This window comes from Micromys minutus, assembly GCF_963924665.1.
Source record: "Micromys minutus genome assembly, chromosome: 13".
Classification (NCBI taxonomy): domain Eukaryota; kingdom Metazoa; phylum Chordata; class Mammalia; order Rodentia; family Muridae; genus Micromys; species Micromys minutus.
In genome coordinates, this window is record NC_137982.1 from 55,586,711 (window position 1) to 55,606,759 (window position 20,049).

The 20,049-nt window shown below is 46.2% G+C and overlaps 3 protein-coding genes across 5 annotated transcripts; 1 reads left to right on the plus strand and 2 right to left on the minus strand.

Moving 5' to 3' along the window:
* Positions 1-4,143: 4,143 nt before the first annotated feature.
* On the plus strand, positions 4,144-9,740 carry BTBD18 (BTB domain containing 18; the record flags this gene model as incomplete). The annotated part of the gene is made up of 2 exons (XM_080927185.1): positions 4,144-4,267; positions 7,708-9,740. The coding sequence occupies 2 exons, from the start codon at positions 4,144-4,146 to the stop codon at positions 9,738-9,740; spliced, it is 2,157 nt and encodes a 718-aa protein (XP_080783311.1).
* A 1,006-nt stretch (positions 9,741-10,746) lies between these two features.
* On the minus strand, positions 10,747-12,021 carry SELENOH (selenoprotein H). 2 transcript variants are annotated; one of them, XM_080927181.1, is made up of 4 exons: positions 11,795-12,021; positions 11,559-11,704; positions 11,346-11,451; positions 10,747-10,896 (listed from the first exon to the last, which is right to left on the minus strand). In XM_080927181.1, exons 1-3 carry the CDS (start codon positions 11,896-11,898, stop codon positions 11,351-11,353), a joined length of 351 nt encoding a protein of 116 aa, XP_080783307.1. In that variant the 5' UTR covers positions 11,899-12,021; the 3' UTR covers positions 10,747-10,896; positions 11,346-11,350. The 2 variants fall into 2 exon arrangements, with proteins under 2 accessions (XP_080783307.1, XP_080783308.1); XM_080927182.1 differs by having other exon boundaries at positions 11,321-11,451.
* Positions 12,022-12,600: 579 nt separating this feature from the next.
* TMX2 (thioredoxin related transmembrane protein 2) lies at positions 12,601-19,953 on the minus strand (the record flags this gene model as incomplete). Of its 2 annotated transcripts, XM_080927194.1 has the most annotated exons (8): positions 19,721-19,953; positions 16,989-17,049; positions 16,669-16,782; positions 16,305-16,381; positions 14,683-14,789; positions 14,450-14,515; positions 14,234-14,363; positions 12,601-13,762 (listed from the first exon to the last, which is right to left on the minus strand). In XM_080927194.1, exons 1-8 carry the CDS (start codon positions 19,907-19,909, stop codon positions 13,619-13,621), a joined length of 888 nt encoding a protein of 295 aa, XP_080783320.1. In that variant the 5' UTR covers positions 19,910-19,953. The 2 variants fall into 2 exon arrangements, with proteins under 2 accessions (XP_080783320.1, XP_080783321.1); XM_080927195.1 differs by lacking the exon at positions 12,601-13,762 and having other exon boundaries at positions 14,271-14,363; positions 14,461-14,515.
* Positions 19,954-20,049: the final 96 nt, after the last annotated feature.

A 20,049-nucleotide genomic window follows, 5' to 3' on the forward strand; every position in this document is an offset into this window, starting at 1 on the left:
TATTTATCTGCTCATAGATAGAGGTCAGAGGATGACTTTCAAACATGTGGGTCCCAGGGATAAAGCTCAGGTCAGCTAGCTCAGCAGCAGGCATCTTCAGCTGCTAAAGCATCTTCACCAGCAAACCCATCATCACCACCACCACTGCTGCCACCACTGCCATCTTAGGTTTTGAGATTATCCCATGTGGCCCAGGTGGGTCTTACACTGCCTATGTAGCTAAGCATGACCTTGAAGTTCTGTTGCTTCTGCTTCCCCACCAGAGCTTTTTGGATTTCCACTTCTTATTGGGTATGAAAATTTAACCCCACCTATGCTAAGCAAGCACTCTACTGACATACATCTCTAACCCCTTCCACCCATTTCTCCTCCTCCTTTCTTTTTCCTTCTTTGGCTCTGTCTTCTCTTTCCTCTTCTTTTTTGAGACAGCACAAACTGGCCTCTGTCTCGGCTTTTGAGGTTAGAAGTGCAGGCCACCATACCCAGCCTTGATGCTAGTCTAAAACAGGCTGAGGCTTTGAATGACATAATGAAATAAAAAACTCTTTCTAAACACTGGCTATTTGTACAAAAGAAAAACGGGGTATTTTTATTCCTCTCTATCCTCTCTGGTGGCTATGCACCCAGCATTAGCTATTTTTGAAGCATTCGGTAGGATGGTTTTGTATCATTCATTTTACAGGTCTTACTACCACATGCCTTTAGTCTCAGCGCTTGGGAGGCAGAGGCAGGTGGACCTCTGAGTTGGAGGCCAGCCTGGTCTACAAAGTGAGTTCCAGAACATTCTGAACTACACACCACCCCTAAGAGGCGGGGGGGGGGGGGGGGGGGGAGGAAGGGAGGAAATAAATTTTACTACCACAAAATGGTACTTGATTAAAAACAAACAATAAACATTAAAAAACAAGCCAACCAACCAACAATATCTATTTCTTAACATTTATCTTGGGGGCTGGAGAGATGGCTCAGAGGTTAAGAGCACTGACTGCTCTTCCAGAGATCCTGAGTTCAAATCCCAGCAACCACATGGTGGCTCACAACCATCAGTAATGGGATCTGATGCCCTCTTCTGGTGTGCATGGAGACATAGCACTCATACACATAAAATAAGTATTTTTTTTAATTATCTTAGATTTGATAAAAATATATTAATAAGGGGATAAAATATTTTCCTTACACTTCCACAGAATAACCCACAATGGAATTGTACCTGCACAATCAATTCTGTTTTGGTTTGGCTTTTCATGACAGGGTTTGTCTGTGTAACAGAGCCTTAGATGTCTTGGACTCGATTTGTAAATCTGGATGGGCCACAACCCACAGATATCTATCTGCCTCTGCTTCTGCTGGAACTAATAGTATGAACCACCACGCCCAGGCCCAGTGGTTTTGTTGTTGTTTTGGTGTTCTCTCTACATAGCTCTGACTATCCTAGAACTCACGGAGTTTAGGGTGGCCTGGAACTCAGAGATACATATGCCCTTCTCTGCCTTCCCAGAGCTGGGATTAAAGGCATGTGCTACCGCCATTCCCAGACTCATTCTCTGAGATTCGGGGCTGGAACTGAATCCATGGGGATTACGGGGTGAAGTGTGTGGGGGTTTCAGAAACCAGTCCAGTGATTTGTGATTTTTTTTTCCTGACCCTCTAGTCTTAGAAAACATTTATGTTTGTTTTCCCTGAACCTCTCTAGTCTTAGAAAATATCTTTTTCCCCCCCAAAAAGTCTAGAAGGGTCTAGCCAGATCAAAGGTTATTTGCAGCCTCTTCAAGAAGAACCAAAAGAATGTACCCCAACCGCCTCGGAGCCCTCCCTATTTAAGTGGAAGTCTTGGCCCTGTCCTCCATGTGCTCCGGGACAAGGCAGATTCCAGAAGAATCCCTCCCGTGCAGGCCCGTGCCCCCTACCTCTCGCAGCCCAGACATCTTCCCTCAGCCTCAACTCCCTCGATACCTGGCCTCCCGCCACAGTGCGCCTCCTCTTCTGATTGGCTCTCCCGCGAGCGGCCGTCCAATGGGGATGACGCATCGTGGCGCGCGGAGGTGCGACGGGCGGAGGAAGGAAGTCGTCAGGAGCCTTCGACGCCCGGGGCGCGAGGGTGGCCGCGCGGGGTGTGTAGCTTGGGCCGCGTGGCCTCAGACCCACGTCCTCATCCCTGCCCCGGTGCATGTGGGAGCTGGAGACCCGCAGCGGCCTGGGGGCACCAAGGAGAAACTACAAAACCCGTGCGGGCAAAGGCAGCGGAGTCCGTGAGGGCCAGCCCTGGTCTCAGGCCTCACCAGCTCCTTGCTCCATTCCCAGAAACCCTCGCGCCGAAGACCCCTTTCAGAGGAGTTGGGCCTGGGGGCCCACGGCGTGCGGGGTGACCTGCTCTGCAGGGCCTTCTCCGCTAACCCTCGTTTTCTTGTTTCTGGTGGGGATCGCTGAGGCTGCTGAGGCTGTTGCTGAGGCTGTGCTGCTTTGAGCTTGAAGACGGACTTTAGGAGGGAACAAAGCAAGTGGACAAGAGGACCAGAGGAAACAGAGGACAACAGGAACACATTCTATTGCAAAACAATTCCAGGTTGGGTCTGAGGACAAGGCTAGGCATTGATGTTTTGGAAATCCTTCTGGCACCCTTACAACAGGTGCTTCTATTGCCTACATTTCCTATGGCTGGGATGAAAATTGGTAGTCTTTCTCACCGCCACTCCATCCTCTTGGGTATAAGGCCTCGCATATGCCAGGCAAGGCTTCTGTCTCTGAACTGTACCATAAGTCCTTTTCAAACAATATTTTGAGAGTGGAGCTCACTAAATTGCCAGTGCTGGTCTGAAACATAGTCCTGCCTTGGCCTCCGGAAGATTACAGACATAGGGTCGGTCACCAAGCCCAGCTGATGCTTCGCTTTCGTAATTTACTTACTGCCTCTTTTCTTTCCTGATAGTTTTGACGTGAACTATTTGGACTACGTGAACTCTTCGGTGCTACCTGACAAAACTACATAACCATATCGGAAAAAGAACACACAGCTGTACAGTGAGTTGTGGTGGGGAAGGGGTGATGGCGCATACACACAACCATAAGCTAGAAGTGTAAGTCAGAATTTTCATTTTATTTGGGTGGAGAAGACTCAACTGCGTATCTGTCCTTGATCACTGTTAGCCAGTCACCTAGCCAGGGATAAAAGTCCCTATTCTGCAAATTGATGAGGTCAGCCTGGCTCACTTTGGTCAATCAACAGTGGTCTTGTTTCTATGCAAGATCTCCCAAATCCTGTTTTGTCTTGATTGTGCCCCCTCTGCTGGTTAGTGTGATAAGTGAGAAGAACGTGCATATGGCTTCCCAGAGTAACTTTTATAGCTGGCAGAATTGTCTTTGAACGTGTGAAGTTACTGAGTATGCTGAGATGTGGTCAGGAAGAATGCAAGTAGTTAGCACTACAGAGTTGGGTCTTGGTGTTAATATGATGAGAAAAGACTGAATAACCACAGCGGACATTTGGGGAAGATGTTTTGTGCTAGACACACATTATACTGAACAATTTTGCCTGTATTGCCTCATTTAACTTTATCTTGAGTCAGTCTCCCTGCAGCCCATACTGGCTGGCCGCAAACACAGTTCTGCCTTTTCTGGTTGCTTCAGTTGCCAACCTGCACCACCATCCCTCTGTTCGTTTTGTTCTGTGTTTGAGACTGGGTCTCATAACCTAGGCTGGCCTTGAACTAGTTGATTATGGGAGGATGGATGTCCTTGAATTCCTGATCATACTACCGCTGCCTCCCAAGAACTGGAATTAGAGACATGCTCCACCATGTCTAGCTCATTCAAAAAATTTTTAGAAGCCTTACAAGGTAAGTACTGTTATTTTCATTTCATGCATGAGAAAAGTGAATCTCTGAGAAGTTAGGTCACCTGTATGATATTAATACAGCGAGGCTAGTTCAGAACGCAGCCAAGACTCACCCTGTCATAATAGTCTTTCTTCACGTCATTCTCAGCATACCTTCTCACCTAATGTTTCTTCAACTCATTAGCTTTTAAATTGTCTGCCATTTCAAAGACAGAAATATAAATTAGGCATAATCATAACTCTCAAATATATTATCTCCCCACAGGGATCTGAACCAGGAAAATCTAGAAGGCTTATTAACCAAATACAACATGTGTTCTCCTGCCAGTTCCAAAATCCTGTACAGGAACCCCCGGTTTCTCCGGGTTGCTTTTCTGCAGCTTCATCACCAGCAGCAGAGTGGTGTGTTTTGTGATGCTCTTCTGCAGGCAGAGGGTAAGAAATGACCTGAGGTTGAATTGAACAATCCCTATGAAATGAGTTCAAGGTAAACTGCAGAAGAATGTTATTATTGATAAATATTGTAAACTCGTTGATGAAAAGCTTTTTGTTTTCAGGTCAGTTATTTAGTTATTTTGGGGAGGGGATGAGGTCTCCCCCCCCCCTCCCCCGTGCTGGTGGTGTTTGTTTTGTTGAGATAGGGTCTCACTATGTAGCCCAGATAACCTAGTACTTGCTATGTAGGCCACGCCTCAGACTCAGGGATCTGAAATTTGCCTCTGCCTCCACAGGGCTGGGATTGAAGACTTTATTTTACCATCACGACTGGCTTAGGATAATTTGTTTTGTTTTGTTTTGAGATAGAGTCTCATTAAACCTAGGCTTTCTTCAAACTCTATGTAGCTGAAAAAGACCTTGGACTTCGAATTTTGCTGCCTCCTAAATTTACCACCATGGCTAATTTGATGCAGAGCTAGGGATCAATCCTGGTGGGTTTTTTGTGTGTTGTAGGCAAACATTCTATGAAATGAGCTCTATCCCCAGTCCTTCCAAAGTTCTCGAGAGTAAAATTGTTGGGAAGCTAAAAAGATAGCTCAGTGGTTCAGAGTATTGACTGTTCTTCCAGAGGATCCTTATTCGATGCCCAGGATCCACATTTCAGCTTACAAATGTCTGTAACTCAGCACATATGGTGCACAGATATGTGTGTGTGTAGGTAAAACATAAAACAATTTTTTAAAGTTAAACTGTTAATATTTTTAACCCCTAAAACTAAACTAGAATGGGACTGAAAAGTATGGCTCACTGGCTAAAAACATTTGTTACTTTTGTACTAGCAGCCACATGTTGACTTATAACCATCCATAAGTTCAGGTCCAGGGGATCCAGTGCCCTCTTAGCAACTGGCACACATGTGGTGTATATGCATCTCTGTGGACAGAATATTCAATATATAATTTAAACCTGGATTTAAAAAAAAAAAGTAAATCTTGAAGGTAGGCAGGACTTAGGAAGTTAAAGTAAAAGGATCACAAAGACAGCCCAGGCTGCACACGCAGTAAGGTGTGCTTGTGCTCTGTGACATACACATACATGTTTGTTTTGTGGCCTGGGAGGTATACCATGGCACACAGGCGAAGGTCAGAAAACAACTTGCAGGAATCAGTTTTCTCCTTTCATTCTGTGGGCTTCAGGGATGGAACTCAGGTCTGTAGTCTTGGTTGGCTGCTAGTACCTTCCCATGCTAAGTCATCTTGCAGCCCAGCCTGTCTCAAAAAACAACACAACAAAATGTTAAACAAAAGTGGCAAGGGTGGTGCTGGCTGGAGGGTTAAAAGCACTGGTATTGATTTTACAAAGGACCTTGGCTCAGTTCCCAGCAGTGACATGGCAGCTTTCAGGTTATCCAGTTCCAAGAGAGCTGGCGCCCCCTCCTGGCTCCCTTAAGTACTGGGCATCTATGCAAACAGAACATGCTTACACATAAAATATAAATACATACATCTTTTTTAAACAGTTGAGCATAAAGCTCAGTTGAACGAGTGTTAACATAGTTTTTATGAATTCCTGGGTACAGATTAAACCAGGCATGGTGGTACATGCCCGTAGAAACAGGAGGATCAGAAATTCAGATCATTCTTGACTACATAGGGAGTTTTAAACCAGAATAGATAATATGGTACTCAGCCCAAAAATAACCAAATGAGACGGTAGGGAGGTGTCTTGCTGGATATGAGACCTAGGTGTGCAAGCATGAGGACCTAAGCGTGAAGCCCTAATACCCAAACATATAGTGCAACTATCTGTAATCCCAGCACCTTTACAAAGAGATATGAGTCAGCGGACAGCAGAACCCTGGTAGCCCGAAGGACAGCTAGTCTGGCATAGGGCACATGTAGAAAGAGATGGACCCTGGATCACAGGAAAGTGAGGAAAAACACCACAAGCTGTTCTCTTACCTATATGTATATTTTACAGCACACCCACACATACACACACACATGCTTACACACCTATGCAGATAGATAGGGGTAAGGGAAAGGCTGAATTGGTCAAGTGCTTGCCTTGAAAGCACATATCTCAGTTTTCATTGTCAACCCCATATAAAAAGCTGAGTGTTTTGATATATATGTTCTTATAATCCCAGTGCTGGAGATGTACAGACGGACTCCTGGGGTTTCTTGGCAAGCTTCTCTAGCCAGATTGGTGAGGTCCAGTGATAGGCTCTCTCTCAAAGGATAAGGCAGAAAATCAACTGAGGTCAACTTCTGGCCTCCACATACCCTAAATAAGTAAATGTAAACTATAGGAGTTAGGGAGATCTTTCTGTGGGTAACAAACTTACAAGGCAAATGTGAGAACCTGAGTTCGAATCCTCAGACCCCAAATAAAGCCAGGACGGTTGTGCACACCTCCAGTCTTAGTGCTCCTTTGCCTAGATGGAAGGCGGGGGCATGAGGATTCTGGGAAACTTGTAGACCAGCTAGCCTGGCGTTATGGAGGACAGAGCTCCTGTGTCAAAGTGAGAGGTGGGGACTGACATTTGAGCTTGTTCTCTTCCATGTTCATGCTATGGCATGAAATATCGCCCTTCACAAATGCACTTTACACACAGAAAAGAACTAGAGCCTACTGTGCTGTGCAACCTTACTCTTGTGGGCGTAGAAAGTCTTAAAATGAACATATCTTCATTTTAGTTGCAAAGATTCAAAATATGTCAAGCACTTAGGAAATTAAGCCTTTTAATGTTTGTTTGGGTCTTTTGAAAACAAAATCTTACACCTTAATCCCAACGATCTGGAGAGAGGGAGGTGCAGGTGGGTTTCTGAGTTTGAGGCCACCCTGGTCTACAGAGGGAGTTCCAGAACAGCCAGGACTTTACAGAGAAACCCTGTCTTGACAAACCAAAAGAAAAAAAAATATCAAAACAGTAACCTTATATAGCTCACACTGGCTTTCGGAATGACTGAACTTTTGATGTTTCTACCTATCAATTTCTGATGTTACAGACTTGCACCACCAAATGTGACTTGGACAAGGTTTTTTTGGGGGGGAGGGGTGTTGTTTTAGATTTGTTTTATTTAAGTGAGTACACTGTAGCTGTCTTCGGGAGAGGGCATTAGACCCCATTCAAATGATTGTGAGCCACCATGTGGTTGCTGAGGATTGAACTCATGACCTCTGGAAGAAGTCAGTGCTCTTAACCACTGAGCCATCTCTCCAGCCCGGACAAGGTTTTTTAAAGCCCTAAGCACACTGGTTAGCTGATACTGTTTCATATTTTCCCACTTTCTTTTCAAGCTGTTGAAGTTATTTATTATCAAATTAGTGATTTTTGTTGTTTTGGGACTAAAAACAAATGAAAGCAAAGCAAAAGCATGAGTGTGATTCTATTTGTGTTTTTTTTTTTTTTTTTTTTTTTTTTTTTTTTTGAGGTGAGGCTGTCCCGGCCCACTGCTGCATCCTGTCTGCCTGTAGTCCCTTCTTCACAGAACGCTTGGAGCGGGAAAGGCCAGTTCAGGGTCGGAAGGTGGTGCTGGAACTGGGAGGCCTAAAGATCCAGACGCTAAGGAAGCTTGTGGACTTCCTGTATACGTCAGAGATGGAAGTTTCTCAGGAAGAAGCCCAGGATGTGCTGTCTGCTGCCCGTCAGCTCCGAGTGTCAGAACTGGAAACCCTTCAGCTAGAGGGTGGGAAGTTAGTAAAGGCTCCACAGGGCCGAAGACTAAACAGGGAGTGCTTACAACCACCAAGTGCTGCACCAATCTCGGCCAGAGTGGTGGTACCCAGGAGCCGCCCTCGAACTCCACTGCCTGTCACCCAAACTCCTAGTCCTCTTGGGGCAGTAAAGTTGAAGTCCTTAGGGGAAGAAGAGGGAGCTCAAAAAAAGAGCAACCTACCAAATGCAGATAGCTTGTCAGACACTCTTCTATTCAAGAAGAAAGCAAGAGTTTGCCTGACTCAAGAAAGAAGCTCATCTCCATCAAGTCAGAGAGAAGGGCCTAAGGAAAACAAGAGTAACCCTGGTCCCACAGCACTTCCCAGCTTATACCCTTCTGTGGATGAGCAGCTGTTGCCCAGAAAGATCAGGCTGAGTCGCTCAAAGCCATCACCCCATGTCTATACGTCTAAACCTTCCAGCATGTTAGGTGATCCCAGCTCAATGCCCACAGCCCCTGGCCGGCGTCTTTGGAGACAGAGAACTGTAAGTAAAGTAGCACAGGGTGTGGATAAGCAGAAGCCTGGGGAAGTCAGCCCTCTACAGAGCACTCCAGACCCACCTGATGTTGGGAAAACAGGTGGGAACAAGAAGCAGAGCCCTGAATCCAGAGTCCCTACCTCCAGCTCTGCAGAGGAGGGGCAGGTTGGAAGAGTAAAACTTAGAAAGATTGTCAATGGTACCTGCTGGGAGGTGGTACAGGAGCCTCCCCACAGAAACACTCAAGATATCCCCCAAATCCTAGAACCCTCAGATGTAGAAAAGCCTCTGGGAACTCTGCTGTCCTCGGTTAATGAGCAGGAAATACCTACTAGAATACAACTGTGTCAGGACTCCCCTGAGAGTCCTAGGCTTCAAGACATTCTGCTTTCTGCTGGCCACTCCCCAGACCACCCTGTCGTGAAGTCAGAGTTTGGGTCCAGTCCAATGCTGACAGGGAAGGAGCCTGAGTTGAATATTGACTGCAGAGAGCCCTACACATTTGACACGACCTTGCTTGGCCAACCTTGTGAGGCTGAACAGTATCGTATCACAAGTGCAGCAGCCACCAGTGAACTGGAAGAGATTTTGGACTTTATGCTTTGTGACTCAGTTGCTGAGCCACCGGTAGGATCTTTGGAGAGTCCTGGAGCTGAGGGCTGCAGAACCCCAAGTTATCACCTGTCAGAAACAGGAAAGAATTGGATTGAAGGGGAAGAATGGTGTTTACCAGACATGGAACTCTGGCCCAGAGACCTCACAGGATTGGAAAAAGAACCAGTTAGTGAGAACAAAGAGCCAACAGAGCCGTTTAGTCCCCTTGTCATGTGCTCTGAGAACACAGAATCATTTGAGCCCTTTAGCCCCCTTGTCATGCCCTCTGAGGTGAGCAGAGGCTCTTGGACTCCAGACCTGGAAATTACCAGCTCCCAGCCACTGGATGGTCAGGGAGAAAAACTTCTCCACCCTGACTCCTCTGACCCTTCCCAGAGGTCTCACAGTGACCTCTCTCCTCCATGCTCAAACTGGGCAGAGACGGGGCTGGAAGTGTCCCTAGGTATGGATGAGGTATTGCATCCTATTCCCAAGGCAGGCAGGGAAGTGTCTGTTAACCCTGAACTGTTGGACCCCTTTCCTGGCAGTTCTGAAGATGAAGAGATTGATGTTGTAGACTGGACAGTGGAGGGGAGGCTGGAGTCTACTTACGTCCCCTCTGTCTGGCCTGACCCTTCATCGGAGTCAGAAACAGAAGTAGATATACTAACATAGTGGAGGCAGGAGGGTGGGTTAGAGCTCCTAGGAGGGTGACAACTGTTCATCAACAAAAGGCTTTCTTGGCAGAAAAACAAGCTTGTCTCCTCTCAGCACTGATCTCCCTCCTCAGGGTTGTGCACCAGGCAGAAGTCAAACAGCAATACCATGAATAGAAAATTATGAACAAAGGTATTTCTTTGTAGTCCAATTTTCAGCGACAAAGCTGCGGTCCCCAACTCTGGTCATGAGAATAGTTATGAGGCCTCTCTCCTTTCATGAGACATCTTATAGTTACTGAAAATTCAGGAAACCTTGAACCTGTTTGTGGTTGTATTCAGAGGGTGTTTGAGGATGATGAGACCTGTTAGGTAGATCAATGAGATGAGTAGAATCTCAAAATTGCCCAGGATGGCCTTGAACTTTGACTTCTGCCTCAGCCTCCTGTAGCTAGTGTTACAGACCTGTGCCACAAAGCCCAGTCTCACTGCCAGTATGGGAAGTCGAGGAAAAGCTGCCACAAAAGCCAGAAAGATGTTACTTCCATGACCACTTCCAAGAAGTAGATTAAAAAGTTGCTTTAAAAAACAGATTTGCTTTGTACAGTTTTGTTTTAAAGCAGGGTGTCCGGTAGGCCAGATTGGCCATGAACTCCCAGTCCCCCTGACAGCCTTCCAAGAGCTAAGATTGTAGGCACACCACCAAACACAGCAATATGCATGTTTTCATAAGTTTCTTGCTCTCTTACTCCTTTGTCCCTTCTCTTCCCCATTCTACCCCCACCCCACCATGTGCTCATGGCCGCCTCTACTTCTCTACTCTGCCTTTCTCTGCCCCTACTACCCTCTTAATTCCTCCCCGTGCCCTGAATATTCTATACTAAAAGTTTCACATATTTTATCATAGGCCTTAGAATTTCCAGACACTTTGCACTATGAAAAATGCAAAGACCAACAACCCCACAAAGCTTGTTCTATCCATTCTTTAAGACAAAATTTAAACTTGATCCTCATTCTCAGATACTTGAACTTTTATTAAACCAATTGAAACACTTTTACAATGCCTCACAACTGAGCCATCACTTCTGGTAAGGAAGAAACTATGGCTTCAGGTACATAGCTTAAGTTTGGCCATGCACCATCATAAATGCTTCAACATCTCCAGGGACTGAAAGCTGCAGAAAGAGAAGGGAACATCAGAGTAAGGTTCAATCACAAGGACCAAGGGCGACGTGCCCCCTTCCCCACTGCACATACAACTCGGGAGCTCATTGACTTCACCTTCCATCAGGGATCACTCAACATGCATGTTTGAAAAAACATGGATGAAACACCAGGGACAAAAATCAAATCTATGTAACCAATAATTGGGGGGTGGGGAGGGCTGCTAAGGATACCTTATCTCCAGATTACTAATAAAGCCAAGTCAGGTAAAGTGAAGTAACTGCAAAGGTTCTGCCAATACAAGGGAAAAACCTTAACTAGAGGTTAGTCACACTTTAGTGAGCGGGTAAGATTTACAATAGACTCATGGAATTAGAATTCTACAATTTAGTTCTCTGTCTACCCCTGTGTGCATCCCCTGGTCACAATGCAAACCTCAGTAAGAGGACTCTTTCCCAACCTCTTTTATGAAAGGTACTTCTTCAATTCTTCAACCACCTCTTGAGACTCAGGAAATTTGAGCTTTCGTGGAGGGCCTTTCTTAATACCAGTCCAGAGTTCAACACCTGGGAAAGGATCGAATAAAGCCAAATTAAGGTGGTGCTCATTAGTACCCCGTCCTCTCGGTTATCAGGTGGCCGGGGGTCGCTTCTCCATCGCGGCCTTCACTCACGGCTGTTGTCCGGGCGAAGCAGCGTCACCTCGAAGCTGCCCCTCCGCGGCTTGGACGGGTTCACTTGCACAGGTACCTCTGGGGCCTCCAGTTGCAGGGCCTGGCTCAGGGCAGCAGCATGGCGGCCGTAGACTCGTCAGCTCGTACTGCAGAGACAAGCGATTGCAGATGGGGTCTCTAGTCCCAGCCGCCAAAGCCTACTCTCCCCTTCCCTCCTGGACTCCCCAGCCCCTCACCAATGCTCAATGACCACGGCCGCGCCCTCCGCCGGTTTCTCGCGCTTCTCCGCGGTCTCGATAGGCGCGGCCCCAGCCTTACGCTTTCTTCCGCGAGGGGCCATGGCACGGATCTTGGGATGGAGCGTTGGTGGAATAATGCGGCAACGCAACCCCAGAGGGACACACTAGCAGCTCGGAATCACAGTTGCAAAGTTCAAATCTCGCAGCAAATGGAAGCGCGCGGAGAGTCGGGGCACTGGACACGTGATGTGGAGGAGGGACAAGCACAACCGCGGCCTATCCGAAGGGAGTCGGCGCGGAAATCCGGACCAAACCACCCTGTACAGCAGAGGGGACCAGTACTCGGGACCCAGTAGAAAAACACAATGGGCGGAGATGGAGGGGGTCTTGAAAGCCTCTTTCAGCTGGGGGCTTTCGGTACCTATACCCCCTACTCAGGGATCCTCAGACCAATCCCAAGTGAAGTCTACACCGCATTTCCACGGCGTTTGTACTTAGACTACTACAGAAACTAGCTAATTCGCACGGAATTTGTTAATCCACATGGCCACGTGGTGAAACCAAATGACATGTCCTTCGATGTTAAGTGTATTTTGAACCCCAGCCACTTACAATCCAGTAGCTGGCGCCTATAGTCTCTAAGTCTACAGATGGGTGAAATCAGGGCGATGGTGAGTTCATCTCTCAAACAGATAAAGACCCTCACCCATAACTTTTAAAAAGTTAATTGAGATCTAGAGGTGTTTGGCGTTAAAAGCAGTTCCCCTGCTGCTGCCCACTAATAAAGGAGAAACACCAAGGCATCAAAAGAACAATTCCTTTATTAGGGAAAGCTGTGGGAGAGGAGGAGAAGACAGCTGGCCAGCCACACAAAGGAACCTCTCAGGTTTCTATAGCCCTTCCTCTCAGTTCCCACAACTGATAACAACAACAGGGTGGTTATCCTATTCTATTTCTAATGATGAACATCCTGGTTGAAGGCTTTTCATTGGGATCAGAGACACTAAATGATAACACATACACCCCCTTTATGTATCTGTGCACCACATGCATACAGTGCCAGCCATGGTCAAGGGCTGATGTTGGTGCCCCTGCGAATAGAGTTACAGACGGTTTAGCCTCCATGTGGCTGCTGGGAATCAAACCTGGATCCTCTGGAAGAACAGCCATCTCTCCAACTTCTTAGATTTACTTATTATGTATAGTGTTCTGCCTACATGCCAGAAGAGGGCACGAGATTTCATTACAGATGGTTGTGAGCCATCATGTGGTTGCTGGGATTTGAACTCAAGACCTCTGGAAGAGCAGCCACCAGTGTTTCTAATCAATGGGCCATTTCTCCAGCCCCAAACTTAAATTTCTTAATGACAGATCAAGCCAGAAAGGCCTAAAGGAATAAAGGGTCCTTGAGGAAAAATTATAAGTGCTTTATACTCTAACATCTAACATTAGAGTTTAATTTCGACTATGTTTTGCAGGCTCACTAAGAGGAATAATTAAACCACAGACTGGTAATATCCAAGTGTTGAATAGCAGTTTACATATTGACCCAACCTTGGAGGGAAACCATTTCTACCTCTATCCATGAGATCAATCACTCCCTTCAAGAAAGAGTTGGCAGGGCAGAACAGCCCTTCGTACTAGAATGCTTCATGGTTCGCAAGATGCTTCTTTAAAACTCAGAAGCAAACACAGTGCCCCCACCCAGGCACAGCCAAACAGAAATCAAAAGGCCTCAGGCAAGGATTGTGGTTACAGCTGGAACTGGGCCTCAAAGGTTCCTGAAGTGACAGGAAAGGAAGCAAAAAACACTGCAGAGTCCTATTTGTCTTTCTTGTTTTCCCCATCTGGCACAGAAGTGGGAGCAGGGCTCACAGGCTTCTCTTCTGACATGTCTCCACCCTTTGAGAGCTTCTTGGCTCGTTGGTACAGCTCATTCAAGTTGAATTCTCGAATCACATTCTCCTATGCAAAAGAGATGAACACATCAGCTGCTAGGTGGGAAGGTAAAGTTCAGAGTAGAAGTATTTAACTAAGCAGACTATAAACCAGAGGAATCAGAGGGCAGAGATCTGCCCTAACCCACCTTTTTTTCTGATATGTAAGTGTCCACTAGAGGCCAGTTACTGTGCTAAGAATTGTATCTACATGCAACTGTAAAGCAGTCCTATGAGCCAGGCAGTGTACTACCTCCGACTTACTGAAAGAACTGCCCACAGGATACAGGCACCTCACAGACCAAGTCTTTAACCATGTCCCCAGTACTAGCAGCACATGACATAAATCTGCTTACTTAATAGGTGATGTCCTGTAACTAACTTACACCTTCAAAAACAGTGGTAAGTGTCAGAATTCAGGATTAAACCCAGACTAAGTATAAAGCCCATTCACTGCTGTATATCTTTCTGCAAATCACTGCCCATGTTTTCCCCATACCTCAGAAAAGGTCCAAGAGACAGCTCGTCCTTTCTTGTCAATCAGTGGCCGACGAATTACTTCCTTGCCACCTTGGAAGAGGATCAGGGTAGGAAGTTGCTTGGTGAGGGGTGATGTACTCACTTTGTACCTAGGGTCAGATGAGGACTGTGTACAGTGCTACTTACGTCACCGCAAGGGTTTCTCCCTAGGTCTTCAGCCCAGGCATCTACATACCGTGTGCCCACGTCAGTGTAACGTCCAACATCGACCTTCCCAAAACTTAGCCCTGAACAGTTGTACCTGCAAAAAAATATATCATTTAATGCACTGAAAAATAATGGGTGGATCAAGGGAAGTGAAAGTACAGGTACCTAGGTAAGAAAGGGAACAACTTCGGACATGCAGGTTTAAGGACAAAGGAAGGAAGCCCCAGCACTTGTGTGATGCGCTTCGCTGTGCATACTCACTTGAGGGACAAGTCAGCGTAGATGGGGGCAAAGGACTGGCAGTCATTAGACCAGTTGGCAAAGAACTCCACAATCCAAGTGGCCCTCTTGTCTCGCTCCAGCTCTTCCTACCACACACAGGGAAGAGAGAATAGGCTAAACCTCCTGGGCACCTGAGAAGGGTCAGGCCCGTGACGATCCTGGGCTTCCCTTTCCCACAATGGACAAGTACCCTGACAACACTTCCGCGTTTGCCTGTTGGTGCCAGGGCTTGAATCCAGTGCCTCATACACGGGAGGCAGGCATTCTACCACAGTGAAAATCATTTTTTGAGGGGTGGAGCAGATTAAAACAAGCATTTATAAAATATTATAAACCAAGAGATGGACCTTCCCAGCTGTAATGTCCCAGATGGTATTTCCCAGCTGTAACGGCCACCAATCATTTTTTTAATAACCTAAAAAAATTTTAATATTGCACTTCTTGTGTGGGTGTAGGCATGTGTGCCTCTGCCCCTTACAGTCAGTTTTCTCCTTTTACCTGAAGATTGAGGCTTGGCAGCCAGGACTTTGTTTTTAGTTTATTTAATTAGTATTGTTATTACTGTGTCTGTGCACATGCACGTCACGGTGCATATATGGAGGCCAGAGGACAGCTCTCTGCAGTGGATTCTCAAGTCTCTTTTACATGGGTTCCGACAAAGCGGAGGTGTCAGGGTTTACACAGCAAACATCTTCACCTGAAGCCCGTCTCGTCAGCCTACCAGTCTTTCCTGAGAGAGAACTTTCCTAAGGAGCTGGACCTGCTCTACTCTAGAACTCATTATAGCCTACACGTCCTCAAACTTGCAACAACTAAGCAGGCCTTTAATCCCAGCATTTGGGAGGCAGAGGCAGGAGGATCTCTGATCTGAGGCCAGCCTGGTCTATGGAGAAAGTTCCAGAATAGCCAAGACTACCCAAAGAAACCCTATCGCGAAAAACCAAAACAAACAAACAGAACAAAACCTGGCAGCAATGTAGAATAATACAATTAAACTTATCCCCATCTAGCTTCAAATAAATGAGACATAAATAATATGGTATTATTTATTAGGCTCTGCACAGTTACTGGGGGATGACCAGTCTCTAATGTTGGTTTGACTACTACCCAACTACACTCCCCAAATACTTGCTGTCTGTTAACTCTGAGTCACTTCTGCTTCAGCAGTCTGGGGGGCAGGTCCCTCTCATGGCTCACAGAGACTTTGTATCTTCTCCCTCTTTGCCTCTTCTGTGTTCTTTCTCCTGTGTTCCCTATGACCCCCAGTCTGGTAACTCACACTCCATCTCTCTCTATCCCCCACGTACTGGCTGTCACCAGTAATTGAGGAGCAAGGTTTATACAACAAGGGCTGGTATGCTTGAGGATCCACTCGTCTTGGAGCAATCAGATCTCGAGGTGCAGAATTTAGTGTGTGAATACGGGCAGATTACCCCTGTGCAGCAATCCTACCCCAGCCTCCCAAGTATGAGCGTAACAATTACCCATCACCAACCCCAGCTATTTACTTCTACCTGGAGGCAGAATAAAGAAATAAATTTATGAATAAAGAACACAAAACCACAAAGCAGGAACCACGAAACAGGAAGCAGAATACTCACATCAATGGTTTTATCATTGAAGTACTTGATATACTCAGGACCCATGTACAGGGGGGGCTTGCAGGTCATCAGGAACACTGAACAGAGAAAAAAAAAATGTCAAGAGATAAAAACGTACAAGGCCTTTTACTGATTTACTTGCAAACTCAGGAATTTCAGAATTCCTGAAAGAATACACACGGGCACACACTCCTCTTAAAATCCTGTCTAGGTAAACACCACCTTAGCCACACATGTAGCTCATTAGGTGCAAGATAAGGATCCGAATCTGGTCCTCAAAACTCAAGCCTTTATCAAAGAACTCTACTATTTCTAATCATCATTACAGTATAGGACCTGAGCATAATAAAAGCCATTTTCTCACCTATGCAGAGTGTGAGGTACAACAGGCCCATTCGAATATCCAGTCGGAAGAAAAGAATTGCGTTGGCCACTTTACTGAACATGAAGATGTTGCCGACATGCTGCTCCACGGTGACTGGAAAAGAGACGCCACAGTCAGGCCAGGTTAATTCCCCACTCACTGGCCCTCTTCCTGAGGTACTTAGAAATGGGAACAGGAGGGGAGGATACAGAAGTCCAAGGTGAAAGTAGCTCCTGCATGACATGTGGAACTTGTTTACTAGCAGGAGAAGGAGCCTCAGTAGGCAGAGCCCCAGCCCCCAGCCGTCACAGGAGACTTACTGGACCGGCGGTTCTTCATCATCACAATGGCACTGAGGAACATTAGGATCTCCACTTCTCTCTGGAGGACAAGACAACAAAGTGATGGCTGAGGCCGATGGGACAGGGGACAGCATATGAAATGAAATGGAGATCCAGCTTGAGCTGGTAATAAAGGTATAACTGGAGCCAGCGTAGGGGCAGCGGCACCAACAAGGCAAAAGACTGAGGCGTAGGGTCTACCCTTGGCAGATGGCTGGAATCTTTCAGCAAACCCATGGCCTCTGGGTTTTCTCTTCTTTTTTCTTTCCTCTGTCCCGCCTCCTCTCCTTGAGACTTGGTCTCCTGGGGAATTTTCCTGCCTCAGCCTCTAAAGTACCAGGATTACTGGGTACATCAACGTGCCCCACTGGTGTTCTGTAACCAGTTATTGTGTGTGTGCACTTTCATTCATGTGCACAGCATACAAGTGGAAATTAGAGGATGACTTGCAGGAGACAATGCTCCTCCCACCTCAACCTCTCCAGTGCTGGGCTTCTTTAGAGTCATTTGGTTCAGAAAGGATCTTGTGATACCTTAGGCTACAATGTTTTGTCTTTTGTTTGTTTTGGAGACTTTTCCGTGGATCAAGCTGGTTGGCACTCAACTTATGACCCTCTTGCCTCCGCCTCCCAAATGCTGAAATGACAGTGTATATCGCTATGCTGTGCTTTTTACAGTCGCTGTTGTTATATTATTAGTACAATTTCTTTTCAGTGAGTCTCAAATTTTTATGCTATTTTCTATCTTCAGGATACACACAGTGTGAGTCCACACGGAGTGGTGCACACATGTGAACCAAGCATTCTGAAGAATAGAGGCAGGAGAAACACCAAAAGCTCAAACCTAGCTTGGTCTACATAACGAGTTCCAGGCCAGCGAGGACTACAGATAGAGTTCCACTCTTGCTGGCACAGCCTGAGGACTTCCCCCAATCTTTCAGGAGGCCACTCAGGCCAAACTGGGATTCATAGTTTCATTAAAGGAGAATTTCACAGCTAGCTAGTATAAAGAATTGTGTGATTTATTTTAAAAAATATTTTTATGTGTAATACATTAAATGTGTATTAGGGGTTTACTTGGATGTACATAAATGTACTGTGTTTAGTAATCACAGAGACCAGAAGTCATTTGCTGGATACTGGAACTGGAATGACGGATGGTTGTGAGCCACCATGTGGGTGCTGTGAACCTCACTCAAGTCCTCTCAAAGAACAGTCAGTGCTCTTAACCGCTGAGCCATCTCATCCCTCCAGTCCCCAGAGTTGAGGACTTCTAAATTCAATATCTATAATTATCATACACATGTGTGCAGGTATGTGCAAGTGAATACACAAGCCTGAAAAAGACCTCAAATCTGGAGTTACAGGCAGCCCCAAGCCTCCTGATGTAGGCACCAGGAATCAAATCTATCAGAAATGAGTCTGTGTTATTCCCCCTACTACTCCCCCCAAGACAGGGTTCCTTTATGTAGCCCAGGCTGTCAGAACTTGCTCTGTAGACCAGGCTGGCCTCCAACTCAGAGATCTGCCTGCCTCTGCCTCCCAAGTGCTGGGATTGAACGCACACACCATCGCTGCCTGTCATGTGTTCTTAACCACTAAGCCATCTTTCCATTCCTAAGCTATTTTAATATAGTCTTAAGTATGTGGGTTAAGAGAGAAAGAGGAGTTCAGAAAGACTCAAAAAACACAGGCACTTCATTTTCTTTACCATAGTCACCTATACTGTACTGGTGGGATTTGAAGCTGTTATCTAATGAAATCATAGGGCAATTCTTAAGAGTCACCTGGCAGAGTTGCAATTTATAAGGTTAAGACTCTAGAGTACAGGAATAGAGAAGTAGGGTATCTGGTGTACTCTTTTGTTTTGAACTAGGGTCTATGTAGTTCTGATGGACATAGAAAGTCCTATATAAACCAGGCTTACATCAATCTTACAGAAGTCCACCTGCCTCTGTGTGGGGACTAAAAGGTACAAGCCAAAGCCTGGCAACAGTATTTTATCTTTAATGTAAACAAAGTTAATGATCTTGTTTGAGAGTCCCAGAACATGTGAGGCCTACCCAAGGTTATATTAATACCTTTAGTCCTGGTCATTGCTATTTTATCATAAATATCTGTATAGGAAAAACAATATTAGCTCTATGTCCACAACCTTCATGGCAAATGTTAATTGTTCTTAAATATTGCTTCTTAGATGGCTGAGGGGCTTCCCCCCACCTCCTATATCTGTAATCTTCCTTGTTTCTTTATCCCACCTCAGGGAATAGAGTGCGCAGTTACTATGCCCAGAGTAGTCCATTTTTCACCAAAGTCATTTATTTTGTTGAGTCAGCGACCTATGTCTGCCGGTCTATCAGAGAACTGATTAAGGTTGGACAGTTACCTTGGAAAATCGCCTAGCTACACTGAAATCACTTCGTTAAAAATCAAACAAACAAACAAAAAATGGTATTTATACTACTGGCTTTGTCTTCTTCACTGGCGCCCCAGGGAACTTGGAATCATTGTAGAATACTGCTCATCTCTGATGGAAACCCTGGAATCTGTTTCTCCATCTTAAACACGGAGGTTAATACTAGGTAACGGCCTAGGTTCTCCACTCAAATTCCGTAAGGTGGCTACACCCTGAAACCTGCCCGCATATTTTCATATGCACCTGCAGGACGGGGATGGTCAAGGTCGCCAGCTAATAAGGCAGGGGGCGCTCACCCAGTCAAAGTCACACGGGTTGCCATCTTCTCGCTGCGTGGGGAGACCGTTGCAAATCGGCGGCAGCTTCCTCACAAGGAGGAAAGCAATGGAAAGCAGTGCAGAAAGAAGGCAATAAGGTCGGGCCAGCCATCGAGAAAGCCGCGGCACCGAATACACCAAAGCAATCAGAGGCGCGAGAACAGCCATCTTCCCTGCCTACTCTTGCAGGCTCACTCCCGCTCCCCAAATCGTCGTCCTCCGGCCCCCACCAGCAAGGCTTCTATTGGGCCAAATATCAGATGCAACGCCTCCAGACCCGGATGTAGATCTCTTATTGGGTGCTCTAA